At 42.2% G+C, this 15,900-nt stretch overlaps 1 protein-coding gene across 2 annotated transcripts in view; it reads right to left on the bottom strand.

Moving 5' to 3' along the window:
• PTPRE (protein tyrosine phosphatase receptor type E) overlaps nt 1–15,900 on the bottom strand; it is a 95,090-nt gene that overhangs the window by 23,087 nt on the left and 56,103 nt on the right. The window contains exons 3-6 of one of the 2 annotated variants that reach the window (XM_030488331.1): nt 11,958–12,067; nt 4,620–4,722; nt 4,301–4,374; nt 2,353–2,489 (exon numbers count right to left, since the gene is read on the bottom strand). In XM_030488331.1, the coding sequence (XP_030344191.1) occupies nt 2,353–2,489; nt 4,301–4,374; nt 4,620–4,722; nt 11,958–12,060 (417 nt within the window). In that variant the 5' untranslated portion in view covers nt 12,061–12,067. Of the gene's footprint in view, nt 1–2,352; nt 2,490–4,300; nt 4,380–4,619; nt 4,723–11,957; nt 12,068–15,900 lie in introns of those variants that run through there. The other variant, XM_030488332.1, reaches the window with a different exon arrangement.

The raw sequence follows: 15,900 nt of genomic DNA, 5'->3' as shown, positions 1-15,900 counted from the left end.
GCTTCCGAGGGGCTCAATCTCCCCCAGCATCAGCACATTTCCTCCTCTTTCTCACAGAGCGAGCCACAGGGACATCTCGATCAAGTCAAAAGTATGATTTCAAAAAGCAACTTCTTACAGGAAGGATTTCAGACATTCATCTGACATCAAGGCAGTAAGTAACCACCACAAACATCCAACATCCAGCTCATCTTGCAATACAGATGATAAGAAGGAAGGGCCCACACAGAAAGGAATATGTAAGTTTTTATTACTATTTTCTATTTTCCCTGTGAAGAAAGAACACCATTTTCCCAGTGCTCTGTGTTCACAAAGGAATCAAGTAATTAAAAATGAAGCAACTGAGAGTAGAAGGAGCATTTGCTGTCTTGGTTTGTGCACAAGTGCAAGAAGCGCAATTTACTTCTTAAGGGTAATTTAGGCTTTATGGATAAAATCAGAAGTATTGAAGAACACCATTAGACACATAAGAGAGCTGTCCTCAAAGATCCTTTCTATCTGCTGCATGTCTTCATCTATCAGCACTTGCTTTGTTTTCCTTTTCACCAGAAAACCACTTGGGACCAAACTTCTTTGGCCTGTGCACATGCCTGGGCACTACTGCCTCAAGGACTCACCATTTTCAGCTAAATCTGTTTGAAATTCCCAATGGAGACCCTGTATCTGCATTCCCAGAGCCGCATGATCCCCAGATCAGGCCGTGTGAAGCAAAGACAATGGCAGGCAGAGATCCCCCAGCGCGTCCCCATCAGCTGAGCATCCCCAGCCCAGGGCTGCAGTCAGGGTCGACCGCAGCTCAGCACCTCCTGCCCAGCACCTAGTGCAAAGGGGACAGGTTTGGACCCACCAAAACCCCACAGGATTTGACACCTATGGCTTCAAGGGGCAGCTGGTGGGAGAATGGAGCTGAGCTCTGGGGGATGCTCTGAAGGCAATGTTATCACACAGATGTCTCTGCTGATGGCTCTTGATCTCTCAGCCCCTTTCCTTCCAATGCAATAAATGACTTCTGTTTGTCACCTTTCCAGGTTTATGCTACGATATCAATCATTCTGATTTTCAACTGTCTTTCACCCTTTCTTCCCCTCTCAGGGTTGAGCAACCAGCTCATACATCCACGCAAGCAGCCACAGGAGAGAGAACAGGGACAGATGAATCCACACAAAGCATTGAGCAGACTTTACGTACCATCACTGCTTGGACTGCTTATTTATGGGGACTGGACCCCCAGTTTTCAGATAGAAACTCACACACAGCATGGTGCAGAAAATGATCCAAGTAAAGCAGGTTTTAAATATAAAAATAGAGGGTTTGTTTGGCTCCTACAGAACGAATTAATCAGGAGAGTCAAAATTCACACGCACATCTCATCAAATGAGTTTTCACATTCATTTTGTCAACTCTGATAAGTATCTCCACAATTCCCTCTCTCTCATACGGCACCGAAATTGTGTATTTTAAATATATCATCAAACAAATTGCAGATATAAATATGCCACCAATTAAGAAGGTAACTTAACAGACTGTCTAATCAATGCATGCATCGGCTCTTAGACAACTCCAGATTTGACATTTAAGCTACTTGCTTCTGCTGTGATGGGAAGTGAACAGAAATAATAAAAAGCATGGAAAAGGCCCCAAATGCAGACACGTGAGAGCAGACTCATTGCACTGTATTTCTCCACCAAAACTGGCCCTGAAGCAGCTCACCACAGGCTTCAGTTACGACTCATTTATATGACCACAAGAGACTGAAGCTCAGGTTATGGGCAGAAAATAAAGCCTCCTTTCTGACCAAGGCAACACGTTAAAGGAAAAAACCTTAAAGTTGAGATAGTTCATAGAAATGTATGTGCTAGGGCACAGGGTGCTGCAAAGAGGGAAGTGATGGGATGGTAACAAAGAGCAAAAGGTCAAATTATCCCCCCAAAAAAGTCAAACCTCACTATGGCAATATTAAAGGCCACACTGTGTCTTCTCCTCTACGTACCTCCCATAGAAGTGAAATACTCAGACCTCCAAAAAACCCTCTACAACTATCGAGAATATCAATGTTAAAGAGAGTCATATTCAATTTTCCTCTCCTCCAGCTTCAGGAAAACACTAAAGATCTTCTTTCAACATCAGCAAGTGTCGAACAGTTTATATATTACCCATTTGGCACCACCATATCATAAAGCAGTTAACGTTACAGATTCTGTCCAGATAAACGGTTACCACACACGACAGAGCATATATGAAAGCCAAGGCTTTGAGATACCGGCATCACGCACCAAATACTCTTAAAAGAGTTATTAATATTTGCAGATGTCTGCATTTGCCCCCATTTTCACTCCACAGATGAGAACTTACATTGAATTCCTCCCGGAAGAGCTTCCCTTCATCTGCTGATCGCATCCGTATCTCCTCTTCAAGGTTTTCTACTGGAATAGGGAAATACTTCTTGGGGCCCGAAGGAGACCGACTGAGCAGCATGACCCGTTGCTGTTCTGTCAGTACAAGGAAAGTTCGTGTTAAAGGCATGTCCAGAGCAACACATAAGAAGTTATTTCCAACCTAATTAATTTTTACGCTGGAAGATGCCAAAATGAACTTCCCCCATGAGACTTCAATTGGTGATAAAGCTGATTTAAATGAAATAAAACCCCAAAACCACAGGCCAAGCAGTTGCTCTGAGAACATAATAAATTCAAGCAGAACCATATTGTTAAAATTAACGATGTCTCTATTTACAATGGATTAAAAACATGACCAAATTGTATTAGAAAAGGAGAAGGTTCCTTCTGCTGATGAAGAGCATGCCAACCGGATGCTGCTCTGCCATGGGGCTGGGGCTGCAGGGCCAGCTTTTAGCATCTACCACCACAGAGATACTGCTAGATTATTTCACTTGTGAGGGGGAAATAATAACAACAACAACAATAATAATAATATCATCTTCAACTTGGCAGACAACAGAAACTCTGCCCCAAGATGAGCTGTTGCTCTCGCTTGCCCCAGCACAGTTTGGTATGGGGATTGCTGTAGGTGTTTCTTGCCACCAAGAGCTCGCCTCACATGGGGAAATAAAGCCTCAGGACACCTTCACTTTCTGCCTTCACAGCCCCCAGGAGTGTAATTGGTCACCTAGAAATTGAAATGAGCATTCCCACAGGTGGCTGGAAGAATGGAGGGATTAAGGCCACTGTTTGGTGAAGACAAGTTTTATCTACAACCGAAAGCAAAGAGAAAGGCAGACCACTTCCCTACATGCTGACAATGACAAGGTGACTTCCAGCAGCTGTGCTTGCAAACTACAGCTCAGTGGTTCCTCTACTAACCATTCACCACCCAAAGGGCACTATCTGGTGCCAGGACACCACGGGGATGCCCAAACCGGCTCGCCAGGGTTCCTGAGCACAACCACCGACCCAACAGGAAGCCAATGGGTATATTTAGAGGTTTGACTTTCTATATAACTGTTTGTTAACCTGCTCTTCAGTTTGTACGTAGCAACATGGAACTGGCACAAAGCACAGAGGTAATTCTTTTTATTACGAATTAAGTTTTTCTCTCTGTTATGGCTAAAATAATTTTTAAGCAAGAAATGAATGGCCTCTCCACATTGGCTAGGTATGAGCTGAGGCTGGGTTTGAACCCACTCAAAGGGCTCCCTGCTAACAGAAACAAACCCAGCACATTTAAAAAGCCACTGGAAAACATTTTCAACTCTTGAGAGTGTTTTGTTTTAGTGCTGCTGGCTTAAAATACTGCCTTGTCTTATCCCTCTCCTTCTTTCTCTTTATATTCAGGAACTAGCAACTAATTCCACAAAGAGTTAAGAACTCTTTTTTCCCCCCTCCCTTTTAAGAAGAAATACTGCAACTCATTCTCTAAACGCAAAGATCACAGCGCCAGAAACCTGGACCTCAGCTGGCATTCTAATCAAAGATATATAAAGAGCACGAGAAACATCTACAAAGAAACATATACTTAAAATGAGAATTCTTTAAAACCAACAACTGAAAGTTAAAATTATATATGCAGATACGTAAATATGGACATCTTTTTTTAGTGTTTTCTCTTTAAATAACAACCCTTATATTATAAATAAAAAGCAAACACAACTGCAAAACTGAATTCTTAATGAATCACAGAATCCCAGACTGGTTTGTGTTGGAAGGGACCTTAAAGTTCATCCAGTTCCAGCCCCCTGCCACGGGCAGGGACACCTTCCACTAGAGCAGGTTTGCTCAAATTAGTGAACAAGCACATACACAACCAAAATTCCCACTGAGAAGAAAAGTGAATCTCTCCGTACCTTGTTCTTCTAAGATCCCATTTGGCATCTTTTTGTCCCCAGAGTTCACAACAGCCTTCCTGTGTCTTCTGAACCTGAAATACATCCAGCACGTTAATCTGAGTAAGTCTGTTGAAAGGCAACAAGCGTTTTCCCAAACCAATGTTCACCAACCATGTAATTCTGGAGAAGCTCTTTCTGTTCATCTTCACAGCAAGAGCCTCCCCTGCACTGTGATGGAGGCTCCTGCCTCACCATAAGTACGCCTTTCATTTCCTTGTTAGATCATATCGAAACAAGGCTGAGCTACTTCTGCAAGTGGAGCTCTACACACACCTACCTGAAAAAGTACCCAGCCAACAGGATGAAAATGATGAAGACCAGGAGCAGAATCAGCATGGAAGTGAGCAGGTCCTTGTGTAAATGGTTCTCCTCTGTAGAGTCTGTGGATTGAACATAGCAAATGTGGAACATTATAGACACGGATTGACTGAGCTGGTGCACAAACTGGGCTTAATGTAACAAAAGTCTGTGATCCTGTGCAATGAGCTGCTTGTACTTCCTCAAAGCATCACTATTTGTTTAATATATGCAAAGCTGAAACTGAAGGCTCAATTCTCTGATTTTTCTCATTTCCCCCCTTCAATAGCACAACCAAACTACCTGCTGCTGACAAGATCAAGGATATTTTTTTGAATGACTGCTTAAGCAAAGAATTTACTTGTAATTAGAGTAAGTTTAATGGGTTCAAGGTATTAAGCTAAATTTGAAGCCCATTCTAAATGTTTCTGTGCATATCATCTGTTTCTCAGCTGTCAGACATCACCCAAGAATGCCACCCTTTGTATAGATTATATTGACTCCAGAAATACAATATGTGTTTTGAACACATCTCATTTAACAAGCCAGAACACTGCTGCTGGTGTACTAGGCTGTAAAGCACATGCTGAGCATGGTGGAGGGGGAAGGCAGGAGGGGACAGTGCAAATTGTCTTCTATGGCTTAGATTACATATATTACATATTATATACATCTTATATATAAATATAAGAACAAGTAGGAATGATGAAACTTTTAACAAATACTTAGAATGGAGATTAAAAAAAATTATACCTTTGTTATATCTAGTATAAATTGCAAGTCTCACCCTTCTGTTAATAGTGGATTTATGTACGTGACTCTTTACATTTCAGCTTTGTTATGCTTCTATAACTTTTTAATTCTACTGAACAACTCAATATATGACATTAAAATCATTAAAAACCCAACACGTTTTATTTGAGAAAGCAAAACCTTAGCCTCCAGCAAGCAAAACACAACCCTGCTCCTTGTTTTCCATAGAATCCTGGACTGGCTTGGGTTGGAAGCGACCTTAAAGCTCATCCAGTTTCAATCCCCTGCCACGGGCAGGGACACCTTCCACTAGAGCAGGTTGCTCCAAGCCCCATCCAACCTGGCCTTGAACACTTCCAGTTTTCCTTCTAACCAGACGAGTAAATCCAAGTTAGTGTTACAGCAGTGGCAGAGACCTTGCTGAGTGGGAAGGATAATGCCTTTACATGTGGAATTTATTGTCCATCCCACAGGATACAGAAAGAGGCCGATCTTTCCTCAGTTACAGCCAAAAGAGCCACCTGAGGCAACAGCCCACACTTAGTGCATCCACCAGGATGGTTCCCTGGGGGTTCAGACCCTCCAGTTCCTCCATCATTACACCAACCTTCCTCATCCTCCTTCATTTGCACTGTAGATAGCTTACCAACATACACTCTTCCAACATTAAGGCAATTTTTGTTGCTGCTCGTGTGGTTTTTTTCCTTTTTAAACTACATTTACACACTTCTAACAAGTTCTTCACCACTCCTGCAGTGAGTGGTCTTTAGGAACTGCAGAGCAGTGATTCTCCAAACCACTCCTGCATTCATACTTCCCCAAACTCCTTCTCTTTGCTTACTTGCAGCAAAGGCTTTTTGAATCACAGAATCAACTATGTTGGAGAAGACCTTTAAGATCAAGTCCAACCATTACCCCAGGAATGAAGATCTTGAAAAGATCTTGCCACAAGCCTCGACAAGCACAAGATTACAGTAAATATACAGGAGTACCTACCACCCGCAGTATGACAGAAAAGAGCTCATATGGATATGAGTGTTGGTTTGTATCTTGTGAGCAGCTGGAACCCTCTGGATGCTCAAACAAGATGTTTGGGCACAGAAAAACTTCTTTTAGAGGCATAAGTGCACTAGGGGCATACAAGGAAAGAAGGTATCTCAAGTCAGCATAATAGTACAAAGACAGGGAAGGCAATAAAATGCATGAAACCTGACATTTAAGTGGGATATAAAGATGAAAGTGACAGGCATGACAAAACTGTAATCAGAAGCCATCACTTGAAAGGGTTTCAGAAAATCACTGTCAGGAATGCGCAGATGAACACACATCACCAGGAACAGCTTCACAACGTCTGGGTGGTGTTTAGCAATAACACACTTTCTATAGAAACCAAGGGCTGACAAAGAAACAAACAAAATATCTATTTTTGCCCCTCACAAGCAAAAAGGAGCCTCTTCAGCCCACTTTAAGTTTAGATATTTCAGACTCAGTATGTTGGGATCCTCCTTGGGGTTTTGTGTTAGAACCATCATTGGCTCTGTGTCAAGACCGATGACACGCGGGGGAAAAAACAACAACTTTGAGTCATGAGGGAACTAAAATTTCCCTCTGCTCACTACACAATACAAAAATCACCTATGTTTTCCTTTAAGAACGGATGTACTTCACATCCCATTTTTGGGGTGTCTTTGGAAAACTGATTCCCAAACACAAAGAGCCCCAATCCAACCCAGAAGCTCAAACTACAGCCTATATTTCTCTAGTTAAGCTCAGAGCACCACTGCAATGATTAATGCATTAAGATCTCACCTCTCCTCCTACCATTTCACAAGGAAATTAGGTCAAAACCCACAAACGGCCCCGTCTTCCTCACACACAAGCACATCTGTTTTCAAAGCCTTGCAGTGGCACACCAATAGCTTCACCTCTGCAGAGCCTGGGTGTAAGGCATGGGGTGGTTTTCAACAGTTTCATTTACTAACTGTATTTCCTTCTATATCTGCACTGGCAATTTTGTAAATGTAGCCCCTCAAAAATGTAAGAGAAAGTTAGAACTGGGCTTAGGCCACTGTGGACTCAGAGGCCAGAAGATCTTTGGCCAACACAACCACATATAACATGGGTAACGGGTTCAAGCTTAAACAGGGGAAGTTCAGGTTAGATATAAAGAAGAAGTTCTTTACTGTGAGGGTGGTGAGGCACTGGAATGGGTTTGCCCAAGGAAGTTGTGAATGCTCCATCCCTGGCAGTGTTCAAGGCCAGGTTGGATGGAGTCTTGAGTGGCATGGTTCAGTGCAAAGTGTCCCTGCCCATGGCAGGGGGGTTGGAACTTAGATGATCTTAAGGTCCTTTCCAACCCTAACTATTCTGTGATTCTATGGGATTTTTAAGGGGAAACTGAAAGACAGACCCGGAACACTGTTTTAATCAGTGCTGCTTCAAAAACTGACGACTGAAACATATGAGTAAATGCACGCAGAAGAGGCAGACATCCTCTGAAGCACAACTCCACTGCAGCTACCACCAGGGAAAAGTTTCCATTGCTTCAACACAGAGTGCACTGTGGTCCAAAACCACATACAAAAGATCATCTTGAGGGTATTTTTTCAGTATTACAATGAAATAGTGACTTGCCTTGACAAGAGAGGATGATTATCACCAGGAGGATGGTGTAAACCCCTTGTGCTTCCCCTGCCACCCACTGAGGCTGACTCATGGGTTCTTCCTGGCTTCATTCCCTATGCTGCTGGCCCAGCCACTGAATGGCTCTTTCTGGAAACACGTCTCCATTTCCCTCAGGGTTGTGATGTTCCCACTTTCCGTATGTGTCAAAAACAAAAGCACCCACAAGAAAACAGGGAACTAACAGCAGTGTCTGCACATCAAGTAACTGCCCTGTCACCCTGCCTCCTCACTCTCTCCAAACTCAGATTTTCTTCATCCCTGGATCACTTCCCTTTGCAAGAAGGAACTGAATGGTAAATTGCCCATGAACAAAAGTGTGTTTAAAATACTTTTTTCTCCCTCCATGAAAGCAAATGAACAAGGCAAGGTGAGCGGTTCGCCCTAGATAGCAAGTCAGGCACCTGAAATTATGCTGGTGATTGACAAAGAACAGACAAGATAGTTTATATGAGTGCAGGAGAAATCCCACAACAGGCTTGGAGCAACCTGCTCTAGTGGATGGTATCCCTGCCCGTGGCAGGGGGTTGGAACTGGATGAGCTTAAGGTCCTTTCCAACCGCAACCTATGATTCTATGATTATAACTAAGCCTCTTGCACATCAGAGTGTGATTTCTATGCACTGAAAACCTACAGGTTAATTCAATAAAAGTAGAACTCTCCTCCTCTCTCACTTTTCATCTAGCCACCCTGCCTCCCTGAGGACCAGCTGAACTCGTGCTTCGATCACTGTGCAGGAGAAGTCTATCCATGCCAACAGGGATATCACCAAGTCCAGACTATGCCCTCTCATGTTGTTTTTGGATGAGAAAATCCAAACCCTGCAGAGAATCTCTGTGCTTCACCATACCTTGACTGCAGAGAGGAAGCAGATACACAGCTGATAACCAGGAGATGTGTTTGGAACAGATGAAAAACAAAGCCAAATTTAAAAATAAAAAAAAATAACGGAAGGGCAAAGGAAAAAGGGAAGAAGAACCAGTGGTGCCTCAATTTCTACATGAAAGAAGCACCATGAATCCAGCATGAAAATCCCCATCTCTGAGTCCTGTTCTGGCTATTGCATAGTGAGACTATTATTTTTATGCACTGCTTCAGTTGTCTTCAAAGACACCCACTAACCTCTTGAATGTTTATCAGAAATAAGGGCCTCAAAAGCTGCACCATTTGCTGCCTTTCAACCTCCCACCCATCTAATAGATTCATTACCTCTGTGTGTTAATACATTGGTAGTGGAAAGAAATTGTAAAGATGGGCATGAAACCCATGAAATATTCATGGAGTAAATACTAAAAGGAATTTAAACATTTGGAAAGGACTGAAAAGCTTTGGTACTGCAGCTCCCAGGCTGCTTCCACATTTAAACCACACAAGAAGTGAAAATACAAGAGGAAGCAGAAGAATCCTGACTATGATTAATACTGCATAACTGATTAACATTAGTAACCAGGAATTATTTTAATGCTATGGGCAGAATCATGTAAAAATAGTCCATCACACATATACTATAGCATAAAGTTTTACTACTTGAAATACACATTTATTTATTCAAATCCAAATAAGTAAATCCTGGTTTATATTTATTTAATACAGCTGAATACTCTGAATAAATGGCAGTGCAATAAAGCTCAGAATATCCTGATTTTGTGAAAGGGAAATTTCATGGCAGCAATTTCATTGTACTCTTGCAGGAAGCAAAATGGAAGTAGCACAGAAAAGCTGAGCCATACAGACTGGCTACCCATGTTTGAAATAAGAATAAACCCAACATATTCATTCAACAAATGATTTTAAAAATCAAGTCAGCTAAAATAATGACATGCAATACAATATAATTATTCCTTTCAGAACCAAAAGCATCTTATCTTTTTGGATCATTCATCAAATGAGCATGCAAAGGGAAAGCTGGATTATGTTTTTTAGTATCCTACAGTTCTTTCCATATTCCTTTAAATGGAGTTTTCTTGATATATCGAAAATCTTTATTTTTGTATTTAAAAATTTTGTATTAGCTATCAATATATTAGATCAAATGCTTATAAAATGAACTAGATAATTCTATTATCTTGGAACTCCCTACACAGCGGTATATTTTCAGTGTGCACATACTTGTCTATCAGACAAAACTCATCTTTGCTTCTCACTGCAAAGTAATGAAGCCTTTGATATTTAGGAAAAAACAGTTTAGTCATACTAATCATTTCTAAATCGTATCACAGAAATGAAAATTTAATTAAAACACAGATGATGACTCTTATCCATAGTATCATACTTAAATCCAGCACAATTTTGAATTAAGCTTTGAAGATGAACTGCATCTATGGAGAAACTCCCTTTTTACTAGTTTTGGGAAGCGATACAACTAACAAGTTACTTCCCTTTGCCAATTCCCATATTCTTACATGTTCAGACCAATCTCGGTAACTTGTTCTAGGGCTCCTCCAGGAGCCTGCCAAGAAGCAGGGCACTGACAACTACTTGGTAATATTTCATCAGAGCCATTTAATAGAAACTTCACACTCAGCTAAATTTTAATTTATATTAGCAATTAATTTCTTTTGAAAGCCCTGAGCAAAACAAGATAGAGATTGTAGCTGCTACTAATGGTAAAGCCCTTGCTCTCTCTTAAGACTCCACTTCCTCTGCGGAGGTCTGTTACCAGGCAGAGCAGAGCTCAACTGTACCTCCACTGTTCTCCAGCCTCAGATCTTGGTGAAATAATAGAATACTGGAATGGTTTTGGTTGGAAAGGCCCTTAAAACTCATCCAGTTCCAATCCCTGCCATGGGCAGGGACACCTTCCACCAGACCAGGTTTCTCCAAGCCCCATCCACCCTGGCCTTGAACACTTGCTTGGCTCTCCTTCCATACGGGTGTGAAGTTCACAGTAAGATTCAAAACAAAACAACCAACCCACCCACAATAACACCCTGCTATAAAGCCTGGGTGTCAACAGCCATCACTTGAGAACTTATCAAGACTTCATCACACTGTTTATATGGAACATCATCAGCTTTATTTCCCTTCAACCAAGTCCAGGGATCAGCCATCCCTTTGGAATTTCCCCTCTGACGCAAACACAGCATCACACACTGCCACCACCTAAACAGTGCAGCGATATTGAAGGTAGCCAGCTAGGATTATGAAGGATAAGGACTATGTGCAAGTAAAATACATCATCCCATCACAGAACATAATAGCAGCATCAGTATCTTCAACAAATAAACAGTGAAGCTTATTTGACTTGAACAACCCCTCACCAGGACTGTAATAAGTTAGGATGTAGTTGGAGGAGGGCTTGTAGCAAGAGGAATAAATTCCAAACAACAGAAATGAGGATGAATAAAATATGCTGGGGTGGACCAGTGAGAAGATGATTGCTCTCAGGTCTTTGAAGAAGGCTTTTCCATTTTTCACCTGACCTGATCTTATGCGCTATTACCATCTTTTTGAGTTTTGCCTTAGACAGCTTGTACCATTAGAAAACACAGTTTAGCTCCTCATGATATGTTCATCCTGTTCTGTAATTGATAATTTCTTTATTTCATATTATTTGTGTCCAGGTCGCGTCCATCACATTGAGATCCACAGTGACAGCTCCCGGGCCATGCAGAGCTTGCAGCACAGGCAGAGGAGACATCCTGTGCTGCTCTACCTCTCCCAAAGCTATCCTTGTCATTTCCCATACATGGGAAAGAGAAAGTAATGCACACAGCCCCAGTCATACGGAGTTCAAATACAGAGGTCACCTGGCAAGATTAGAAGCACATTAGTGGGGTCAAAGTCCTGGAAAAATATGCAGGACTCTGTCACCAGGGAGACCTCACCACAAGTTCCTTCCCACATCCACTCCCATCCCTGCAAATTAAGTGACGTTCTTACTTGTTGTCGCTGTTGGTTTTGGCAGCTCAGTTCCATTGGGTGGTAAAGCTTGTGCAAACAGAAAGCTAACACAGAGCAGCAGGAGTGAGCATGAATGTTCCATCCTGGACCTAGGAGAAAACGAAAGGAAAAGAGGAATGTTCAGATCAAATTACTATTATGCTTTTTCCTCACATCACAACAAAGCTAAAAGGAAAAGCAGCATTTACTTTAGATGAGGAAAGGGTTAAAACTTGTTTTACGCTCTCCCATTGCCTTATCCCTTAACTTTCAGTTTTGATGCGGAAGGAAAAGGAAAATACCAGTTGCGTGCGCTAAGAATTCATTAAGAAGGTTTTAAACCCAGGAATAGGAAGGTAAAGCTCAGTTCAAAAACAACAACAGAAATCAGGCCAGAAAAGCTACTCCACATCAGTTAACACAGCAGCTGAGGACACTGAGGCAAGGAGCCTGGGAGTTATTTCCATAGATAAGGAGAAAAAATCCTGGAGTACAAGCAGCTGGAATACGGAGAATAAATGTAAATCTAGAGAATACATGCAAAAATAATGTCTTTTTGGTGGTTCCTGCTGTAATTCATGTATTATACCTTGTGCAAAGAGCATGAGCAGGAGCAGCATGGGCTGCAGGGAGGGGAAAGCAGCCCAAAACTCCAGACCCTGCCTTAAGGGCCCACGGGACTTTACTCCATATGACCGATACTACTACAGCATGTAACTTGGACACACAATGTTGGCATCCCAGATGCCCGGAGGCTGAAACAAAGGGGACAAGCTTTTACTTCTGAGCAGACCAGCAACAACCATGAAGTTTAAAGCACCTGTAACAAGCACGTTTCAGAGTTTCCTTATCCTTGATCTCCTACAGACAGACATATGATGGATGCTTCACAGATACACATCTGCCAGAGCTATGAGTTTGAGAGCTATAAAACATTGCACCAGAGCCTTCCAAACACAGAGAATTGCAGGTTTTGTGAGACTGGAAGATGATTTATATTATTTATATACAAATAATGTAGAGAATGTTAGAGAAAAGGTGTGACAAGAATGTGCTGCTGCTTTGATGACTATAAAGAAATTCAGGGCAATTTATAGTTGTAGATCAATAAGCTGGTCTAGAAATACTCTTGTCTCTCTAAATTGAGGCTTTTGCAGAAAAAACAGACATTGTTATTCATTGACTGTACATTTCTCCAGTCCCTAATGAACATATTAATTATAAGAGGCTGCCAATAGCTGTTCTTGCTTGATTTAAAGATATTTTCTTTGGCACAACATGCAAACCTCACGTTCTGTATTTCACAAATGGCAGAACTCATCCAGATGGTGGCTCTACATCCATTGCTAAAATTATAACCATTGTAATACTGCACCACAAAGCTCCCCCATGTTCCAGTGTTAATATGTTTAATATTACAATTTCCACAGGATATTAAATAGTGCTGCCTAACAACAGACACACCAAAAAATAACCCAGGAACTTGGCAGTCATTAGAATAACAATTAGAACCATTAGAAAATCACTTCTCTCAATGTAAAAAGGGATAATTAATTAGGAAGTTCTTCCCTGTGAGGGTGCTGAGGCGCTGGCACAGGGTGCCCAGAGAAGCTGTGGCTGCCCCATCCCTGGCAGTGTTCAAGGCCAGGGTGGACACAGGAGCTTGGAGCAACCTGCTCTAGTGGAAGGTGTCCCTGCCTGTGGCAGAGGGTGGGAGCTGGATGAGCTTCAAGGTCCTTTCCAACACAAACCAGTCTGGGATTCTATGATAATCCACCAGAAATATTCCCTGGATAATGAATGTATAAAAAAACTTTTGAAACAACACTTTTCACACCACCTTTTCACCACTCTCATGTGCATTGAGAAGTGAACCATATACAAGCACTGTAAGCTTTACCGTATATATGTATCTCTCTATATATATATGTGTGCATTTAAGTACTTCAAACACAGGTCCACAATGATATAATTCTTTGAACCAAAACACCACACTACTATAGACACAGCAGCATTTTCCATCTTCAAGAAATTACAATTTCATGATAGTCTGTTAGAAAACAACAATAAAAAAGGTAAAACCCATAATAACAGCAACTCTCTAGAGAGAACAGGCAGATAGGAAAGCACTGCTGAACAAGAAAGGACAACTGTGTGTTACAAAAGAAGCCTCTTGTAGATAAAATCAGAAAGGAAAAGATCCAGGTAGAGACAGACACTGTCATTATTACACAGCTATGCTGGAAGGCAACTGCTGTCCTGCCTGGGAAAAGAAAGAGGAACTGCTTTAAGAATCGTACAGGGATACAATGAACTTTTATCTACTCATATCCTACTACCTCCAGCCTTTATTTCCTGGATATGTGCAGGTAAATGGCTCAGGCACTTCAGCTTTAACTTTATGGACTAGTGAAGTCCATGCAGGGAAGGATTCTTGTCTATTTCTGATTCTCTGAAGCCTTAAAAAGGTGCCAGAGATTCCTGTGGCTATCACAGCTTTAGAAGTCTGCATTTATAGACAAATGCTTCTGTGTCCAACAGGGGACGTGATACCATGACCAAAACCAAAGTAATCACTATAAAATTGCACAGTTCACTCATGCACTGCCAAGGATTCACTTGAAATCTGATTGCAAACCAAGAAGGATCAGCTCAGGAATCAGGGGAGGGCATGAAGATGCTGCACAGCTCTTCCCACCATTGGGATCACTGCCACCGCTTCTTGCACAGCCCATGGAAATGCCACATGGGATGGCCCGGCTCTCCAAAACATGAGAAAACAGCTTTATTTTCAGGGATTACTGGATTACTACACATGCTTAATACCTATTTTGGCTGCAGAACTGAATCCTCACCTGATCTGACAGCTCAAGATGAAAACCTGAGCTTTAAGGAAATACACTACTAAACCCTTTGCCATGCTGTGTTGGCATTGCTACAGCTATGTGATGTTTTTCTGTGGAGCCTAATGCACAAGCTGCTTCAGAGCTGGTTCAATAAATACCCATTCCCTGCATCCTCCTAAATAATAAATATAAAAAAGTGAAACATCCCATCTAATACAGAGGATGGTGGAGAGACTGTTGGGGTTTGGGGTTTTTCTCCCCCAGGCGTTAGTATCATGCAGCCCAGGAATGCCCCAGATTTTTAGTGTCTACCAAAAACCCAAATATAACATATATTAAAAAAAACACTAAAAAAGGGAAGGGGGGGGAAGCCACCTCCTCTCCTTGCTCTGCCTTTTCTCCTTTTGCTCTTCCTGCTTTCCACCCATAACCCCCCAAACACAGTTGGTCCTGCTGGAGTCTCAAGCCTCAGTGCCTGTTTTCCCCCTGGATGTTTCCTACCTGGAGCAGACAAGCTGGCACAGCAGCATTCCCCCTGACTGGAGACCCTGGGCACTGGAAGCATCTCTTGGCTCCAGTTGGGCTGACCAGAGCTACTTGCTCTTGGCTGAAGCTTTGGCATTCCCACCCCACCCCTGCCAACCCACCACAGCACACCAGGCAGCACCGAGTGAAACTGGAATAGCTCTTGTGTGACTTTGGTTTTGGTTGCAACATTATTGTGGTAACACAGCGTTACTGCAGCTTTTCAAAGGAAATTATTCATCTGAACTATGCTTTTACAAAATAACTAAAAAAAGAAGTGCTCCTTCCCATTCCGAAGGAACAGAGGGAAAGTGGGAACTTGGATGAAGATGAATTCAAGATACACCACTTCAAGTTAACTTGAACAAACAGCAGAGGGTAGCGCTGAGCCCCAGCAGAGCCCTCTGAAGGTTAAGGGCTCACATCACCATCCCCATCTAGGGTGGTGGGTATCAAAGCCCATGGGGCAGCAGGACCTCAGGCTGCTGACTGCAGGCCAGCAGTCAAACATATCCCACCACTCCATGGGGAATCACTTGGAAAGAGCTTTTCCATATTCCTCATGGTTTTGG

The sequence above is a fragment of the Strigops habroptila genome, chromosome 5 (assembly GCF_004027225.2).
Source record: "Strigops habroptila isolate Jane chromosome 5, bStrHab1.2.pri, whole genome shotgun sequence".
Classification (NCBI taxonomy): Eukaryota; Metazoa; Chordata; class Aves; order Psittaciformes; family Psittacidae; genus Strigops; species Strigops habroptila.
The sequence above is the reverse complement of the archived record's forward strand: the minus strand, read 5'-3'. Positions and strand labels throughout refer to the sequence as shown.